The 19,317-nt window shown below is 49.2% G+C and overlaps 1 protein-coding gene across 1 annotated transcript; it reads left to right on the forward strand.

The window, feature by feature from the left end:
• Positions 1-200: 200 nt before the first annotated feature.
• Positions 201-17,311, forward strand: SYP (synaptophysin; the record flags this gene model as incomplete). Its single annotated transcript, XM_006163504.2, is given in 7 exon segments — positions 201-512; positions 1,595-1,719; positions 8,869-9,064; positions 9,765-9,956; positions 12,005-12,193; positions 12,195-12,363; positions 15,735-17,311. Coding segments are annotated over 6 exon segments (1,179 nt in total), but the record flags the coding sequence as incomplete, so codon positions are not given.
• Positions 17,312-19,317: the final 2,006 nt, after the last annotated feature.

The raw sequence follows: 19,317 nt of genomic DNA on the forward strand, positions 1-19,317 counted from the left end.
TCCCAACTCCCGCCCTGTAATGACTCACCTTCACCACCCAAGACCCCTTCCCCCACCCTAATGAACCCCAACTCCTTCCCCACTCTCTCCACCTGACCCCTCTTCCCCATCTGATTCACCTGTACCTTTCAAACCTTCCCCCCTTTCCTAATGAGTCCTGAACCCATCATCATCTTCTTCACCTCTAACCTCCTCTGCCTTCTGACACACCATCACCCCAGACCTCCCCATCAGTCCTGAGCCCCAGCGGTCTTCTGTCAGAGACCCTGGTGCTCACACCTTCTCCAGAGTGTCACTTTCTCCTTCTCACTCCCTCCCACCCTGAACATCATCCCCTCCCGAGGTCACATGGCCCATCCCTAGGGGTCATCGCCTGGCAGCCTTGCTCCTCTCATCCCTCTCTACCCCCAGCAATCCCACCCCTTCCCCACTGTTTCTCTTCTCAGCTGGTGGCCGGGGGTCAGTTCCGAGTGGTCAAGGAGCCCCTTGGCTTCGTGAAGGTGCTGCAGTGGGTGAGTGTGGTCTGGGCCCTGGGAGAGTGAGAAAAAAATGGGGTCCAGAAGAGCTGGGGCAGAGTAGCGATGGGGAGCAAGGAATGGGTGGGGGCGACAGAAGAGGGTGGGGGAATTGGGCTCCAGGGAGAGGTCCCAGGGGGCTGGGGCCAAAGAAGATGGGCTGTGACGACACATAAGGCTGAGGGTACCCCCGTTGTGAAGTGGCAGATTGTGACGTCCTGCCTCCTCTCCTGAAGTGAGGGAGGGGCGAGAGAGGCGGAGCTTGTAGCCGATTACTGGAGGAGAGATGCAAAGCCAGTGAAACCCTGAGACAGTGAAGGAGACAGAGAGAAGGAGAGACAGGGAATGGTGGAGACAGATGGCAACACCAAGAAAAAAAGAGATGCAGAGATGTGAAAAGATATAAAGATAAGAGAGGGGAGAGACAAGCATAAAGAGACCAAATTAAAGGAGACAGAGAAAGATGCATAGAGAACAGAGATATAAAGAGAAATAGCTACAGGGATAGAGGCAGGAAAATGAAGTGTGGGAGAGAAAGAGATAAAGACACTCAGGAAAAAAAAAAGAGAAAAAGAGAAACCGATACACAGAGAAAGAGAAACAGAAGCGAGAGATGCAGCAAAGAGACAGAGACAAACAGACCAAGAAGATACAGAAAGAGACAGAGATATATATTCACACAGAGAGACAAAAAAGAGACAGAGACACAGAGAGACTAGAGAGGAAGAGAATCAGAGACATAGAGAGACAGAGATATCTGAGAAAGATAAAGACACAGAAAAATACTAAGAGAAATGGAGACACAATGAGACACAGAGACAGAGAGACACAGAGAAGGAGAGCGGTCAGGTGATGGAGAGATAGAGACAGAGACACAGGGACAGAAAGAAACAGGAAGAGACAGCCACACCCCTGTAATCAGCTTGTCCTTGGACCCGATGAGCCCTGATTAGGGGGTGGGGGTGGGGATCGCTCCATCTGCTGCTGCCTGTGCTGGGCCCCCGATCTCTCCAGAGGAGGACACCCCCTCCCACATGCACACAAGCTCACTATGGCCGTCCCCATCTCTGCTGCCCAAGGTCTTTGCCATCTTCGCCTTTGCCACATGCGGCAGCTACAGTGGGGAGCTCCGGCTGAGCGTGGAGTGTGCCAACAAGACTGAGAGTGACCTCAGCATCGAGGTTGAATTCGAGTACCCCTTCAGGTGTGCCCCCACCCTGGAATCTCAACAGACCTGGGAAAGGCAGGAGCAGGATGGGATGGGCCGTCCTCCCCAGCAGCCCCTGCCCAGCCCCCACCTCAAGAAGCCATACCCACTTGGATTGCTGTGCACTGAGCACCTGCCTTGAACCTGGCACTGTTCTAGAGGTCTAGGAATTATGTGGGGAACAAGACAGACATAGGCCATCCCCTCTGGCTCTATTCTAGGGAAGGGAAGGGAGAAGGGACAGGCAATAAACAGGATTTGAAAGTAAAAGATATACATCCACAGACACACATGCACAGATGCTCAAATGCAGTAGGTACTCAATTAATGATAGTTGATATTATTATTCAATCTTCATTCATTCATTCCATACACATTTTTGAGAATCTGTTGTATGCTGGGTGTTGCTCAAAGTCCTCGGGACATGACAATGACTAAAACGGGCCAAGCTACTCAAGGAGCTTACAAAAAAAAATTAGAGGACTAGCAAATGGTGTAACGGTTATGTCACTGGACTCCCACATAGTTGACTGTGATTCGAGTCCCAGACCCAGTGACTTAAAACTCAAGCCAGGTGCATGTGCATGCCCAAGATACAGAGAGGAGGATGGAGGAGAAGGGTTTGTGGTGTGGCCATCCCCCCAGAGGGTTGATTTCTCGTTTTCTGTCTCTGTGTCTCTCTCTGTCTCTCTAGTGAACGCATGCACCCTATAGCAAAAATATCTCTCAAAATAAATAAATAAATAAATTAGTAAAGAGAATAATTACAAATTGGAAGAAATTCAAGGAGGGGGTCCCCATGCAGGGTCTTATGACAAAATAACAAGAGGGTGCTGGTTAGAAATAGGGAATGATTAAGCCCAATTAAGTAATTCTGGCATTTATTGAGCTCACATTGTGTACTGGGCACTGTCCTGGGTGCTGGATGCACAAGAGTGAGTACCAGCGGGCATGGTCACTACCCTCACACAGATGTCTACCTCCGGGAAGATGGGGAGACAGAGACCTCCAAAAACAATTTCAGTAGAGACTTCTGAGACTCCTCCACTACTTGACCAAATCATGTAACTGCTCTGGGTCTCGAAGTCCTCCTCTGTAAAGGGAGATAATAATAACCATCTTACAGGGCTGTGATTAGCATTAAATGAGTTAGTACTTGTAAAGTGCTTAGCCCAGTGCCTAGCATACAGTAAGTAAGTGTTTCATAAGTATTTGTTCAATAAGTAAAATGAGAAGTTTAAGGGACTCGAAAGAGATTGGGGATTGAGTTGGAAACTGGGGAGGTTTGAGCATTAAGAATAAATGTAGACTCAAGAGATCACCCAGTTGGGAGAGAGAAGAGTGAAAACAGAGGAAAAGCCAACATGGGCCCTGAGCAATGATGGAAAGAACAGGCAGCACCAGGAAAACATGACCTGAGATGTAGAGGGCCAACCAGGAACCCCCAGGTTCACAGAAGCCAGGGAGGAAAGAATCTAAGGGGTAGGGGTGGGGTGACAGTGTGGAATACTGCTTAGAACCCTTTGGAAATACATAGGACCCCCAAAATCCCCTGTGGATCCTCCCACTCCTTCCATGCCTAGGACCTTGGGTTCTGAGGATCTGTCCTTTACCCACAAATCTCCTAAAAGAATTCTTTGCCCCAGTCCCCTCTTCAATCCTCCTACTGCCCTGACAATCCCTAAGGATTCCCTCTTCCCCTTTGGACACTCCCTCTTCTGACCCTGCACACTAGAAATACAGAAACTTAAACCCAAATCCAACACCAAGTTGTACCACTTAGCAGCTGTACAGCCTTGGGCAAGTCACTTAACCTTGCCAAGCCTCTGTTCATCTGTAACAGGTGTGCCCCCACCCTGGAATCTCAACAGACCTGGGAAAGGCAGGAGCAGGATGGGATGGGCCGTCCTCCCCAGCAGCCCCTGCCCAGCCCCCACCTCAAGAAGCCATACCCACTTGGATTGCTGTGCACTGAGCACCTGCCTTGAACCTGGCACTGTTCTAGAGGTCTAGGAATTATGTGGGGAACAAGACAGACATAGGCCATCCCCTCTGGCTCTATTCTAGGGAAGGGAAGGGAGAAGGGACAGGCAATAAACAGGATTTGAAAGTAAAAGATATACATCCACAGACACACATGCACAGATGCTCAAATGCAGTAGGTACTCAATTAATGATAGTTGATATTATTATTCAATCTTCATTCATTCATTCCATACACATTTTTGAGAATCTGTTGTATGCTGGGTGTTGCTCAAAGTCCTCGGGACATGACAATGACTAAAACGGGCCAAGCTACTCAAGGAGCTTACAAAAAAAAATTAGAGGACTAGCAAATGGTGTAACGGTTATGTCACTGGACTCCCACATAGTTGACTGTGATTCGAGTCCCAGACCCAGTGACTTAAAAATCACGACAAGGGGCCGGCCCAAGATACAGAGAGGAGGATGGAGGAGAAGGGTTTGTGGTGTGGCCATCCCCCCAGAGGGTTGATTTCTCGTTTTCTGTCTCTGTGTCTCTCTCTGTCTCTCTAGTGAACGCATGCACCCTATAGCAAAAATATCTCTCAAAATAAATAAATAAATAAATTAGTAAAGAGAATAATTACAAATTGGAAGAAATTCAAGGAGGGGGTCCCCATGCAGGGTCTTATGACAAAATAACAAGAGGGTGCTGGTTAGAAATAGGGAATGATTAAGCCCAATTAAGTAATTCTGGCATTTATTGAGCTCACATTGTGTACTGGGCACTGTCCTGGGTGCTGGATGCACAAGAGTGAGTACCAGCGGGCATGGTCACTACCCTCACACAGATGTCTACCTCCGGGAAGATGGGGAGACAGAGACCTCCAAAAACAATTTCAGTAGAGACTTCTGAGACTCCTCCACTACTTGACCAAATCATGTAACTGCTCTGGGTCTCGAAGTCCTCCTCTGTAAAGGGAGATAATAATAACCATCTTACAGGGCTGTGATTAGCATTAAATGAGTTAGTACTTGTAAAGTGCTTAGCCCAGTGCCTAGCATACAGTAAGTAAGTGTTTCATAAGTATTTGTTCAATAAGTAAAATGAGAAGTTTAAGGGACTCGAAAGAGATTGGGGATTGAGTTGGAAACTGGGGAGGTTTGAGCATTAAGAATAAATGTAGACTCAAGAGATCACCCAGTTGGGAGAGAGAAGAGTGAAAACAGAGGAAAAGCCAACATGGGCCCTGAGCAATGATGGAAAGAACAGGCAGCACCAGGAAAACATGACCTGAGATGTAGAGGGCCAACCAGGAACCCCCAGGTTCACAGAAGCCAGGGAGGAAAGAATCTAAGGGGTAGGGGTGGGGTGACAGTGTGGAATACTGCTTAGAACCCTTTGGAAATACATAGGACCCCCAAAATCCCCTGTGGATCCTCCCACTCCTTCCATGCCTAGGACCTTGGGTTCTGAGGATCTGTCCTTTACCCACAAATCTCCTAAAAGAATTCTTTGCCCCAGTCCCCTCTTCAATCCTCCTACTGCCCTGACAATCCCTAAGGATTCCCTCTTCCCCTTTGGACACTCCCTCTTCTGACCCTGCACACTAGAAATACAGAAACTTAAACCCAAATCCAACACCCAGTTGTACCACTTAGCAGCTGTACAGCCTTGGGCAAGTCACTTAACCTTGCCAAGCCTCTGTTCATCTGTAACATAGGTATAATATTAATAATTCCCACTTTAAAAACCAGCAGATGGTATAATGGTTATGTTGCTGAACTTCCACATATCTGACTGTGGTTCGAGTCCTGGACCCAGCAGCTTAGAACTCACCCCAGCTGCATATGTGTGTGTGTGTGTGTCCAAAATCCCGAGAGAATGGAGGAGAAGGGATTGCAGCGTGACCGTCCCTCCTAGGGGGGTGATTTTTTCTGACACCAGGCGCATGTGCGTGCATGCCCAAGATCCCGAGAGGAGACTGGAGAAGGGATTGCGGTGTGGCCATCCCCTCTAAGGGGTGACTTCTCGCTTTCTTTCTCTGTCACTCCAGTGAGCGCACGCACCCTATGGCAAAAATCTCTCCCCCCCCAAAAAAAAATAATAATAAAATAATTCCCACTTTAGTGTGTGTGTGGGGGGGGTGTCATTAAATGAGACAATTATGTAAAGTGCTTTGTAGGTGCTAAGTGTAAGCCCCTTCCTTCACAACCATTGCCACACAAGGGCACCAGCACTATTTGCTCAGTCTCAGGATCCTGTTTCCCAAACTGAGCCAGAGCTCTGGAGTCCCCACTCCAGTCACACACACACACACACACACACACACACACACACACACACACACACACACACTGTCTCCTTCAATCCCCTTATCCATCATACCACAGGTAAGGTCTGTGTCCCAGGACATCTTCCTAATCTGCCCCTCTCTCCCTACGTACACACATCCTGTTCCAAGATCCCTTCTACCTTCCTTTCTGTCTGCCTGTAGTTTCCTATTTTATGGGCTCTGGGCTCTCCTCTGCTCTACACACGTTTTTTTTCCTCTCAGGTATCACAAGTAGGATGGGGAGAATGAACATGATATAGAGGGAAAACAACGGTTTGGATCCCAATTCTGCCATTCCCTCACCCGCTGTGTGATTTTAGGCAAGTTAGTGCACTTCTCTGAGTCTCTGTTTCCATCTCTGGACATTTCATTCGATAAATATTTCTTGAGTTCCTACTATGTGCTGGCACTGTTCTAGGCCCTGGGGATAGAGCGATAGAGGAAAATGCTTTGCCCTCTTGCAGTTACAGCAAAATCAAGATTAAAAAGTAAAATACATGGTATGTCAGATGTGGATCACTGCTTCCAAGAAAAATGGACCAAGGAAGAGGATTAAGGAGTGCTGAAAGGAAATTTTAGTTTAGTTTTTTGTTTGTTTGTTTGTTTGTTTTTGTTTTGTTTTGTTTTATGTCAGAGGGTGAGAGAGAAAAATATCCCCCAATGGGACCTGGGCAAGCAGCAATCTTTTTTCCTCTGATTCTCCATCCCATCAAGATCCTGGGTACCTAGTGTGAGGCCAATGGAACCAGGATTCAAATCCCAGTCAACCATGTGGGATCTAGATTCCTCTGCACAGCACCTAACTGCTGTGTCACAGAGCTGGCCCTCAATGTGATTATTTTAAATGGCCAGAGGGCACATGTGCTCACCAGAGAGAGAGGGCCGGTCCCATAGACTGGTGGTTAAAGGTGATAGATCCCATATGGCCAAATGCAGTTCCAGTCCTGGCCTGGTGACTTGAGGAACATGCTGGGCACATGTGCATGTGTACCTAGAATCTGAAGGAATGGAAAAATATCTCTCTGTCTCTCTCTAGTAAGCACGTGCATCCTCTGGTAATTTAAAAAAAAAAGAGGGGGGTCAACAGGTGGTGTGGTGGTTGAGGTGCTAGACTCTCACATGGTCGACCACAGTTCAAGTCCCAGACCCAGTGGCTTGCTTTCTCATTTTCCTTCCCTCTCTGTCTCTCTCTGGTGAGCATGTGTGCCCTATAGCAATTTTTTAAAATGATAATGATAAATAAAATTTTTAAAAAGAGAGAGGGAGAAAGCACCCCCCAATGGGACATGGTCATACTGCAATCTCTTCTATTCCATTTCTCCATCCTGTTGGGATTTGAGGCATACACACATACACACCTGGCATGTTTGTCAAGACTCTGGGCCGGGATTCAAATCATGCATTCGACCACATGGGATCCAACTCCCTTAACCACTAGGCTATAGGGCCAGCCCTCCTCAATTTAATTTTTTTAAAGAAATTTTTTAGAGAGAGTTTTGCTATAGGGAGTGTGCACTCACCAGAGAGACAGAGAGAGACAGAGAGACAGAAAGCAAGAAATCACCCCCCAGAGGGTATGACCACACTGCAATCCTGTCTCCTCTCAGGACTTTGGGCATGCACACACATGTACCCAGCGTGAGTTTTAAGCCACTGGGTCTGGGACTTGAACCATAGTAGACTACATGAGAGTCTAGCAATGCAACCATTACACCATCTGCTGGTCCAAAGATTTCTTTTTAAATTTGTGATAGGGCATGTGCACTCACCAGAGAGAAATAGAGAGATAGAAAGAGAGGGTCTCTTAGCACTCAAATCACAGTTGACCATATGGGAGTCCAGTGCCCTAACCACCATGCCACTTGCTGGCCTGCCTCAACTTTTTGTTTTTAGAGATTTTTGTTATGGGGTATGTGCGCTCACTAGAGAGACAAAAAGTGAGAAATCACTCCCCAACGGGATGGCCATGCCACAATCCCTTCTCTCATTCTCCTCTTGGGATTTTGGGCACGGACGCACACACAACTGGCGTGAGTTTTAAGCCACTGGGTCCGGGACTCAAACCGCAATTGACTACGTAGGAGTGCAGCGATGTACCCATTATACCATCTGCTAGTCCCCTCAATTTAATTTTAAGTAGTGAGATAAGAATGTCTTGCCGAGAAAATGAAACCTTGAAGAAGATGAGGGAGTGAGATAAGAAAATATCTAGGAAGGGAACCAGCAGTTAGCGTAATGGCTATGTCGCTGGATTCCCATGTAGTCGACCGCGGTTTGTGTCCCGGACCTGGTGGCTTAGAACTCACGCCTGGCACGTGTGCGTGCATGCCCAAGATCCCGAGAGGAGAATGGAAGAGAAGGGATTGTGGCGTGACCATCCCCCCTGGGGGATGATTTCTCGCTTTCTGTCTCTATGTCTCTCTCTGTCTGTCTGGCGAGCGCACACACCCTATAGTAATAAACCTCTCAAAAAAAAAAGAAAGAAAGAAAGAAAGAAAGAAAGAAAGAAAGAAAGGAAGAAAGAAAAAGAAAATATCTAGGAGAAGAGCATTCCTGGCAAAGGGAACAACCAGTGCAAAGATACTGGGCTAAAAGGATGCCTGTAAAGTTCTAAGAATAACCAAGAGGCTAGAGGGCTAGATCGGAGTAAGGAATGGAAAACGCCTATGTCACCAGGATGCTTTGAGCAATCAGTGAAATGTGACTGGTACATAGCAGGTGCTCTGTGAACAGTTATTTCCTCCTCTTCCTGGGACCTTGTCAGAATCTGGGAAACCCGTGTCTGGGCAGGGCAGAAGGGGTGGTGTTCTTAGAGGCCAGGCCATACCTGCTCATCTCTCCTTGGCAGGCTGCACCAAGTGTACTTTGATGCACCCACCTGCCGAGGGGGTACCACCAAGGTCTTCCTCGTGGGGGACTACTCCTCATCAGCTGAATTCTTTGTCACCGTGGCTGTGTTTGCCTTCCTCTACTCCATGGGGGCTCTGGCCACCTATATCTTCCTGCAGAACAAGTACCGTGAGAACAACAAAGGGCCCATGATGGTGAGTCCCCTACCCCCACCCACTGGATGCAAGGGCCATGGGAACACATGCTCTCCATCAAATCCCAGACAGGCCCACATGCAAGCAGCCACCTTAACAGCCACGTGTGCTGTTGCTATCGTTCCTGTGAACCCACACCAGCCATCAGGGAGGAGGAGTCATAGTCACAGGGACATACTCACAGCCTACAGAGAATCCCAGACAGGCCTACGCCGGTGAACCTGCCGACTCTCACACAACCACGCAGTCTAGATCAAAGGAAGGAGCACACCGAGGTTCATGGTGACAGGCACACATGTCATCGTGCCACACAGACACAGATTCCTACACAACTGTACTCACACACTCTCATCCCAGTCACAAAATGACACACATTCCCACATGCAGACGGAAGTGGAAAGACACACTACTTTCCGCAGATTCGGAAACCATCCCACAGAGTTCCCCACACAACACCCACACCCTCACATCACAGTCACACAACCACATCCTCTGAGGCATGTACACACACACAAGCCAACGCTGGGAAGGCCACCTTCAGGTGAAAGTGTTGTGGGCTTCAGAGCTGAAAAAGAAGGGGGGACACAGGCCTCTTCCGGGGGACCCCCACCTAAGAAAGCCTGAGACCCAAATAGGCCCCAGGGCCCCACGTGCAGCAGCCCATGCTCAGTGTTGCTTTCTCCACCCCCACCTGCTCTAGGACTTTCTGGCCACAGCAGTGTTTGCTTTCATGTGGCTAGTTAGCTCATCAGCATGGGCCAAGGGGCTGTCCGACGTGAAGATGGCCACAGACCCAGAGAACATTATCAAGGAAATGGCTGTCTGTCGCCAGACAGGGATCGTATGCAAAGAACTGAGGGACCCTGTGACTTCGGGGCTCAACACCTCAGTGGTAAGTCCTGGGAAGCTAGCTAAAAAGCTGAGTGGGCTGACTGGAGGAGGGGTGCAGGGAAATTTGCCGTCTGGCATGGAGAGTGATGGGGAACGAGAATGAGAGAAAGAGAATCAGGAACATCCAAGCGGGCTCCCTGGAGTAGGCATGCCAACAAAACAGTGTTGATGAGATAGCAATTATAACTACTGTGACACCACAGATCATCCCCTCCGTGGGGGACGAGGGGGTGACAAGAGACTTTCTGTCCAGATTCGATGTGGGAGATCTGGATCCCACACCCAGCTTAGTCATGTAGAATCTCAATACCCTCTTGGGACCTCAGTTACCTCATGCACAAAATGAAGTAATTTATGTTTCCCCACCTGGACGCCCCCTACTGGCTGGATTCAAACTGTCTGAGCTCAAAACCTAGCTTTGCCACTTCTGAGCTCTGTGACCTGAAACTAGTTACACAGCCTCCTGGGGCTGTTTGAGCTTGGAAATTGAAGGCTAATAATAGGCCCTGCTCCAAAGTTGAGTATTTAGCGAACTAATAACATACAAAGTGCTTAGATAAGGACCTGCCATGAAGTAAGTCCTATACTAGTATTATAGATGCTAAGATCCCAACTCTTCTTTCCTTTCACTTGCTGGCTGAGCTCTCAGGTAACTTGGCTTCTCTGGGCCTGTTTCCTTAACTGTAAAATGAAGATATTACTTCCTGCTACCAAATTGAATTTTAAGAGTATTAATAACATATAAAGTTGCTTAAAAGAGGGCCTGATGGGACCAGCAGATGATATAATGGTTACATTGCTGGATTCCCACATAGTCTACCTCGGTTCAAGTCCCAGATCTAGCAGCTTAAAACTCACGCTGGGGGGACCAGCAGTTAGCGTAATAGCTATGTCGCTGAATTCCCATGTAGTTGATCCTGGACCTGGTGGCTTAAACTCACACTGGGCGCAGGTGTGCGTGCCGAAGATCCCGAGAGGAGAATGGAGGAGAAGGGATTGTGGCATGGCCATCCTCCCTGGGGGGTGATTTCTCGCTTTCTGTCTCTCTGTCTCTCTCTGTTTCTCTGGCGAGTGCATGTGCCCTGTAGCAAAAACCTCTCCAAAAAAAAAAAACAACAACAACAACAAAAACCTCACGCTGGGCACATGTGTGTGTGTGTGTGTATGTGCCCAAAATCCCAAGAGGAGACTGGAGAAGAGATTGTGATGTGGCCATCTCCCTGGGAGTGATTTCTTGCTTTTTGTCTCTGTCTCTCCAGCAAGTGTACTCACCCTATAGCAAAAAATTTCTCCGGGGGGGGGGAAGAGGTCCTGACATATATACAGTAAAAGGTATATGAAGTGTTTTGGTTTTTTTTTTTAAGTTTTTTCTAAAAGACACATGCACTTAACAGAGAGAGAGACAGAGAAAGGGAGAGAAAAGTCACCCCTCCAGGGATGACCATGTTGCAATCCCTTCTCCATTCTCTCAGGATTTAGGGCACATGTGTTGGAGACCAAGATTTGAACCACACAGCCGGCCATGTGGAATCCAGCTGTCTTAATCACCATGCCAGCAGCTGGCACAGATATATATTTTATACAAGCCTCATAAACCTATATTTTAATATGAAAGTATATATTTATGTATTTTATACATGTGCATTTATACATATATTTGTATAGACATATATGTGTACATATGCATTGGTTAGTGTTATATCTATATCTTAAGTGTATGCTTACATTTTACTATATATTACAAATTTAAATGTACTATATTTTATACATGTATAACTTAATTGTGTGCAGATATATGAATACTTCTGTATATATAATAGATTGCAACACCCTCGGGAATCTGAATTCTAACATGCCCTCCCCCAAGGCGATTTGTCTGCACATTGACGTTCACATGATAAGACTCAGGTCCGGTTTCAGAATCCACTGCTTTTGAGGAGCCCACAGATTCATGTCCGGTGTGCTCATTCCTGAGCACGCGGCCATGATATCCCCGGGAAAGCCAGGGCAACAGGCAAGGGACGACACCCGAGCCTTTTCTTTCTGCAGGTGTTCGGCTTTCTGAACCTGGTGCTCTGGGTCGGCAACCTGTGGTTTGTGTTCAAGGAGACAGGCTGGGCCGCCCCATTCCTGCGCGCGCCTCCAGGCGCCCCCGAGAAGCAACCAGCACCTGGAGACGCCTATGGCGATGCGGGTTACGGGCAAGGCCCCGGCGGGTATGGGCCCCAGGACTCCTACGGGCCCCAGGGGGCCCCAGGCCTCCTCCGGCCCCCAGGGCGGCTACCAGCCCGACTACGGGCAGCCTGCTGGCGGCGGTGGCGGCGGCTACGGGCCTCAGGGCGACTATGGGCAGCAAGGCTACGGCCCACAGGGTGCGCCCACCTCCTTCTCCAATCAGATGTAGTCTGGTGAGTGACGGGCGGGCGGTGTGGCCAAGGAAGGAATATGAAAGGAGATGGGCATCTCAATAAGCCAATAAGAATCAGGGATAGATGGTATGTAGGGCATTTGTCAAGCTAGTAAGGGTCAAAGTTTGGAGGAACCAATAGAGAGGCAGAGCTACCTGCAAAGAGCAGAAAACTTGCCAGTGAATGGAGAATGTAGTCTGGTGAGTGACGGGCGGGCGGTGTGGCCAAGGAAGGAATATGAAAGGAGATGGGCATCTCAATAAGCCAATAAGAATCAGGGATAGATGGTATGTAGGGCATTTGTCAAGCTAGTAAGGGTCAAAGTTTGGAGGAACCAATAGAGAGGCAGAGCTACCTGCAAAGAGCAGAAAACTTGCCAGTGAATGGAGAGCAGGAGGGCGGTGCTTGAAGATGGACAGAATGAAAAGCCAACGGGAAGGAGGTAGAAATACAGCTCGGTGGAAACGGAGGGGAGAGCGAAGTGGGCAGAGCTACCAATGAAAAGAGGGACTAGCAGGGGAGCTTGCAGGAAGGAGGAGCTGTAGAGCGCTGTAGCCACGGAAGGGGAAAGGAGGTGGGTCTTAGAAGTGATTGATAAGTGATTTGGCCAATAGATGGTGAGGGTAAATGTGCGTGGTCCTGCAGGTCAGATGAGCTCATCAAGGTGGGAGGAGGTAATAAACCTGCTACCTCTCCCCAACCCTCGAGGTGAATGAGGTGATGTGGAATTTCAAAGGAGAAAAACGCCTTGAAAAGGCTTGATGGCCTTGTCGCTGGGCTTTAAGAAGAGTGAGATTTCTGTCAAATATGAAGAAGCAAGGCAGGGAGAAAAGGCAGGGTTATGGAGTGAGCAGAGAAAGCAAGGAGGTAGCAACACGTGGGTGGAGGTGGCTTCTATCTCTGGGTTAGCCAAGAAAGAAAGGCCAGGGAATTTTAAGAATTTCACATCTAATTCATTTTTTTAAATCCTGTTGGCTCTACCTTCAAAATATTTCCATAATCTCCCCACTTCTCACTGCTGGATCTCTTCATGGTTCTCCATCTCCATTCCTATTACATCCTAAATTAGGCCACCACCCTCCTGTGCTCAGAAGTCTGCTGCGACTCCCATCTCACTCAAATTAAAAGTGGAAGTCTTCACTATAGTCATAAGGCCTTATACCTTCCCCCTACTTCTCTGACCTCACCTCCTGAAACTGACACATGGCCACATGCTATTTCAGCCCCACTGGCCACCTCAGTGTACTAAGCATAATCTGACTTCAAGGCTTTTGTACTTGCTTTCTCTCTGGAATTTCACACCCACAAACACTAATTTTACCTGGTCAGCATCCTTTCATCCTTTTGGTCACTTGCTCAGTGAGGCGTTGAGTCACTACCCTGTCTAAAACAAGCCCCTTTGTTATCTCTCTCATAATACCCTATGCTTCGCTTTATTACAATCTGTAATTTGTTTATATATTTATTTACTGTCTTCTACTAGGCTAGGGATGTGATCATACATATTCATGCTGTATACACACATATCACTTAGCACTCTTTTTTTTTTTTAGTTTTGGTTTATTTTTCTTTCCTCTTCCTTTTTCTTCTTTTCTTCTTTTATTTTTCTGTACATTTGATCACTGTACATCTCCACAGCACACAAAATGAACCTTCCCAACATGGATAGACTGCATATCAGTCCAGTCAAAGACAATACCATACACATTAGCATCAACAGGTTTCATTTGTTTGTTTGTTTGTTAATGATAGCATATATGTGTATGAGAGAGAAAGAAAATCCTTGTTAGGGTCTTGTCACACCATAATCCCCTTCCTCCAGCCCTCCAGCTCCTCAGGTTCTTGGGTGCCCACATGTTTTCGGGCCCACCCAGGGATCCAAATCAGCAGTTGGCCACGTGACTTCCAGCCTTGCAGGGCATTTCCTTACCACTGTACTACAGTGCCTGGCCCAGAGCACTCTTTAATCTTTTTTTTTTTTTTTTGTTAGGGTCTTGTCACACCATAATCCCCTTCCTCCAGCCCTCCAGCTCCTCAGGTTCTTGGGTGCCCACATGTTTTCGGGCCCACCCAGGGATCCAAATCAGCAGTTGGCCACGTGACTTCCAGCCTTGCAGGGCATTTCCTTACCACTGTACTACAGTGCCTGGCCCAGAGCACTCTTTAATCTTTTTTTTTTTTTTTGAGAGGTTATTGGGCATACACACACACGTACCTGGCATGAGTTTAAGCCACCGGTTTCAGGACTCGAACCGTGGTTGACTACGTGGGAGTCCAGCGACATAGCCATTACGCTAACTGCTGGTCCCGCCCAGAGCACTCTTAATGTTAAGAAACATTGAGTAGGGGCAAAGAGGTGACATAGTGGTTAAGGTGCTGAACTCCCACATGGCTAACCATGGTTCGAGTTAATCAGTCTTGATTGGGTCCCTCTCTTACCCCCACCCTTTTCCCTGCTTCCCTTGGCCCCTCTCTGTTCTCCAGCCCTGTCCCCTGAGGTTAGGGGTCTCCGAAAGGGGGACAGGGAAGAGACAGACCTCAGCTATATGGGGAAGGTTCCAGACCCAGAGGCTTGAAACTCATGCCAGGCACGTGTGCATGCATGCCCAAAATCCTGAGAGAAGAACGGAGGAGAAGAGATTGTGGTGTGGGTATCCCCCCAGGAGGTGATTTCTCACTTTCTCTCCGTCTCTCCAACAAGTGTACGTGCTTATAGCAAAATCTCTCTCTTAAAAAAGAGAGAAACATCGAGTAAATGAAAGCAACATCGCATGAAACATTTTTCTTTTTTGCTCAAACTGTTCCATAACTTACATTTGATCCAGAGTCAAAGCCGACATACTCGTTGTCTGACTCACAGGCTCTGTGTGACCCCATTACCTACCTTCGTGACATCATCTTCTACCACTCTCCCCCTTGCTCACTCCACTTTGTTTTTTCCATTTCACTTATTATCTATCACCTTGTGTTACACTAGATAATTCCCTTATGTGGCATGTTCATTGTCTGTCTCTCCCTGCTACAATGCAAGCTCCACAAAGACAAGGATCTTTGTTTTGTTGGATATAGTTTATCACCAATGGCTAGAACAGTACCTGTTAATGGACTGTTTTTTTTTGGGGGGGGAGGGAGGGGGAGAGGGACAAGAATCACTCTCATACCTAACCCAGTAAAGGCAAGGTCAGAAATGGCTTCCCAGGAGGAGCAGTTGGAATGAAGCTGCCTTCAGGACTATGGGTGAAAGAAGGAGGAAGAACAGACATGCCAGGCGGAGGATAAAGCCAGGTCAAAGGCATAGCAGCCTAGTCCCTCCCTGAGGGCACCACCTGTGTCTGGACCCCCTCTCCTTTTTGTGTCTTTTGTCTCTACAGGTCAGTGCAGCCCGGGAGGACCCCATAGGTGGGCAAGAGCTCAGGAGAAGGCCTGCCCCCCTTCCCACTCCTATACCCTAGGTCTCCGCCCCTGAAGCAAGGAGACCCTAACTGTCTTTGCTGTTTATATATATATATATTATATATAAATATCTATTTATCTGTCTGAGGCCTGCCCTCACTCCACTCCCCTCATGCACTAGTGCCCAGTCTTGAGTGGGTCCCTCTCTTACCCCCACCCTTTTCCCTGCTTCCCTTGGCCCCTCTCTGTTCTCCAGCCCTGTCCCCTGAGGTTAGGGGGCTCTGAAAGGGGGACAGGGAAGGGACAGACCTCAGCTGTGTGGGGAGGGTGGATGTGACTTCAGACTCTCCCCTCCCCTTCTCCCAGCTCTGGCCTTGGGGGAAATTCAACCCAGAGATGAGGAGAAAGGCAGAGATTGGGGGGATATGGAGTAGAGAGGACAGTTTAGGACCCAAGGTGGTCTCGGAGGGGAGCCCTAGAGTGGAGGGGTCTGCAGGAGTTTTGGGTTCCAGACATACTGGATCTGGAGTCTAAAGGAGGGGAGCACCCTAGAGCATTCTGGGATGGGGCTTGGAAGGAGGCTGAGGGCAAGGCTTTAGAAGGGGTGGGGCTTTAGGTGAGCCAGCTGGTGGGCTCCAGAGTAGGCCAGGCTTGGAGTAGGACTCAGTTCTGTGGAAAGGGTGTGGCTTAGGGCGTGGGGACAGAGTTTGGAAGAACACTGAGAGTGCGGTTCTAGAAGTGGGGGGCTTGAACCAGACAGTAGGTGAGGTTCCAATGTGGGTGAATCTTGCAGTAGGGCCATAGTCTGTGGAAGAGGTGTGCATTGGAACACACCAGACATTGAGCTTCATTCTAAAAGGGACAGATCTTGAAGAGGCAAGAAGTGGGATTCAGGAATGGGCCAATCTTTGGGTGAGGTCCTGGTCTGGGTTCCAGGTGGGCCGGAGCTTAGAGTGGGGTGCGCATGGTCATTTCAGAAGGGGCAACCCCCCTCCCTAATGGGGAGGTGAAGAAAATAAGTTTTAAAGTGGGTGGGTTTGGCAGTAGGTGTGGTGGGGCTTGGTTAGGGACTGTGGGATAAATTATGTTATGGGAGAAGGGGGATACCCCTAACCAACGTTGGGAACCAAGGGGGCCTGGGAAGAGCTGAGTGGTTTGGAGGGTAAGGGATGGGATCCAGAGAGACACACCCCCACACTCTTGCCCACCCTGTGAGGAGACAGCTAGGTAATCAGAGAACAGAGCCAATAGGTCTGTGGGGCTGGCCCACCCCTCTTCCCCCTTCCCTGCCCCCTCCCTCCCTCCATACCCCCACCCGTGCAAGGGTGGTTAGAGACCTGGTCTGGAGCCCCTGTCCTGCACCCTCTGCTGTGTCTGTGATGTCTGTAGTGCCTGTGATCGTGTGTTGCCATTTTGTCTGGCTGTGGCCCCTCCCCGACCCCTCCAGACCCCCTCCCTTTCCTGCGCCCTTCGGTATTGTTTGAAGACCCTCTCTCCCTGAGAAAGAGCAAATATGATTAATTATCCTCCCTCAAATAAACTCCTCAACCACCTAGTTCTCCCGGCTCTGATTTCCCAGTGTTTGCTTTTTGGGGAAGGGATGAGCAGTGAATAGGGGAAGAGGAGGTAAGAGGAAGCTCCGCCCCGGATCTGCGGTAAGTGGTTCAGATTGCGACCTGATTCTAGGCGGTTCTGACAGCAGTAGGCCATACAGCATCTTCTTGTGAAGCCTCCCCTGCTGCTCATTCTGTGTCACACTCTGAGTAATCCTACTTGCTGTCCCACTACTGGCGGCTGTGGACCCAGTCTTGGTGTAGTTCTAATTCTGCTCCCTCAGCCATGCTCCTTCCCAGCCCCAGTTAAGCCCTTGCCTCAAATCCCTAAGAGGCCAAAAAGACAACCTCCCTCATCCCCCCCCCACACACAGGTGTCATAGGGATGGGGGAGGATACCCAACCCGCTTGGTATTCTTCAGACCCTGCTGTCTCTGCGTTTCCTCGCCTCCGCCCCAGCTGGAGAACCAGGAGACCAAGCTTGGCAGCAAGGCCGGGAGGCGGGACGCCAGGCTGACTCCTGAGTTAATTAATTCATTAATTCTCTCTTACCCTTTCCCAACCCCTCCCTGGGGCAAGGAGGGGCGGGAAGTGACTACAGTGTGTCTGTAATGGGGGGGGGAGGTCCCCGGCACCCACGATGAAAGGCCTGGCTGACTGCCACCTCCTCTGTGCCTAATTAGAGACCCTAGCCGGCGCCTGAGTTCTGACAGCAGGGGCAGGATCCCCCCCCCCCCAGCTTGGAGGCGCAGCAAAGCCCTGGAGCGCGAAGGAGAAATTCCCAGCTCTGGGGCTGAGCTCTAGGAAGGGGATATCTAACTGGAGTGAGAAAAATGAGGGCGGGACAGAGAGGCCTAAAGATCTACCAGTGGGCCACAAAAAGTTCCTGGGAAAAAAAAGTTCCTGGAAAATGGAATTAAAGTTTGAATTCGGGGCCAGCAGGTGGGCATGGTGGTTGAGGCGCTGGACTCCCACATGGGCAACCGTGGTTCCAGTCCCAGACCTTGGGAAGGATGGCCACGCTGCAATCCCTTCTCCTCCATTCTCCTCTCTGGATCTTGGACATGCACACATATGTGCCCAGCGCTAGTTTAAGCCACCAAGTCCGGGACTCGAACCACAGTTGACTACATGGGAGTCCAGCAACATAGCCATTATGCCAACTGCTGGTCCCCTCTCTTTCTATAGTCAAAAAAATAATAATAAATAAATAAAAATTTTAAAATAAAGTATGAGTTCGTTTTGGTACCAAAAATTCATATACAGTTTTTTTCATAAATGCATTATCCATAACTGTTTGAAGACCCCTCCTACTTATCAGGCCTTCGGAGGCTCACAGCCATTGCAAGGATAGAAAGGGAGCAAGGAAGAAGGTCTTGGAGCCTGGCCAGAGACTTTAGCCTCCACCCCGTAAACCTCAGATAATCCTGCTGAGAGGGGAATGGAAAGAGAGGGGTGTGTACAAGATCTATCTCTCTGGTGCAAGCGAAGAAGCACTTGCTGGGGCTGCAGAAGAGGTGGGGGCTGCTTCTGTGGCATTCATCCAGGGGAAAGAGACCCTTGGAACCTCACCAAGGGGAAAGGGGTGAAGATCTGACTTTAACCCTTTCCCAAATAAGCATCCAAGATAAACTGATGAAGCATCATCAATATGAGCACTCTAGCGTGCCACCTTTTTCAGACAGCCACCTCCAAGTCCCCCCGCCTCCAATGCAGAGCCCTCAAGTCTTAAAATGTCCCGTGAGAGGCCACGTGGCATACTGGGGTTCTGGGAGTTCTGCCTTCTCTCTCCCGGCTCTGGCCCAGGGCGGGAGGTAAGGGGACTTTTACACCCTGCGCTCCTGGCCTGCGTGCAGCTCACCTCTAGGCAGGGGGCGCCTTGGCCTCGGAAAGACAGCTGACCCGGGGGCGGGTCCTGTGGGGCGCGCTCCTCCCACACCGGTGTCAGGTTTACGGAACAGAACTCCCAGGCCGGACGCGCGGTGGCCTGACCGCCGCGAGGATTCCG

The sequence above is a fragment of the Tupaia chinensis genome, unplaced genomic scaffold, assembly GCF_000334495.1.
Source record: "Tupaia chinensis unplaced genomic scaffold, TupChi_1.0 Scaffold142384_1, whole genome shotgun sequence".
In the NCBI taxonomy this organism is placed as follows: Eukaryota; Metazoa; Chordata; class Mammalia; order Scandentia; family Tupaiidae; genus Tupaia; species Tupaia belangeri.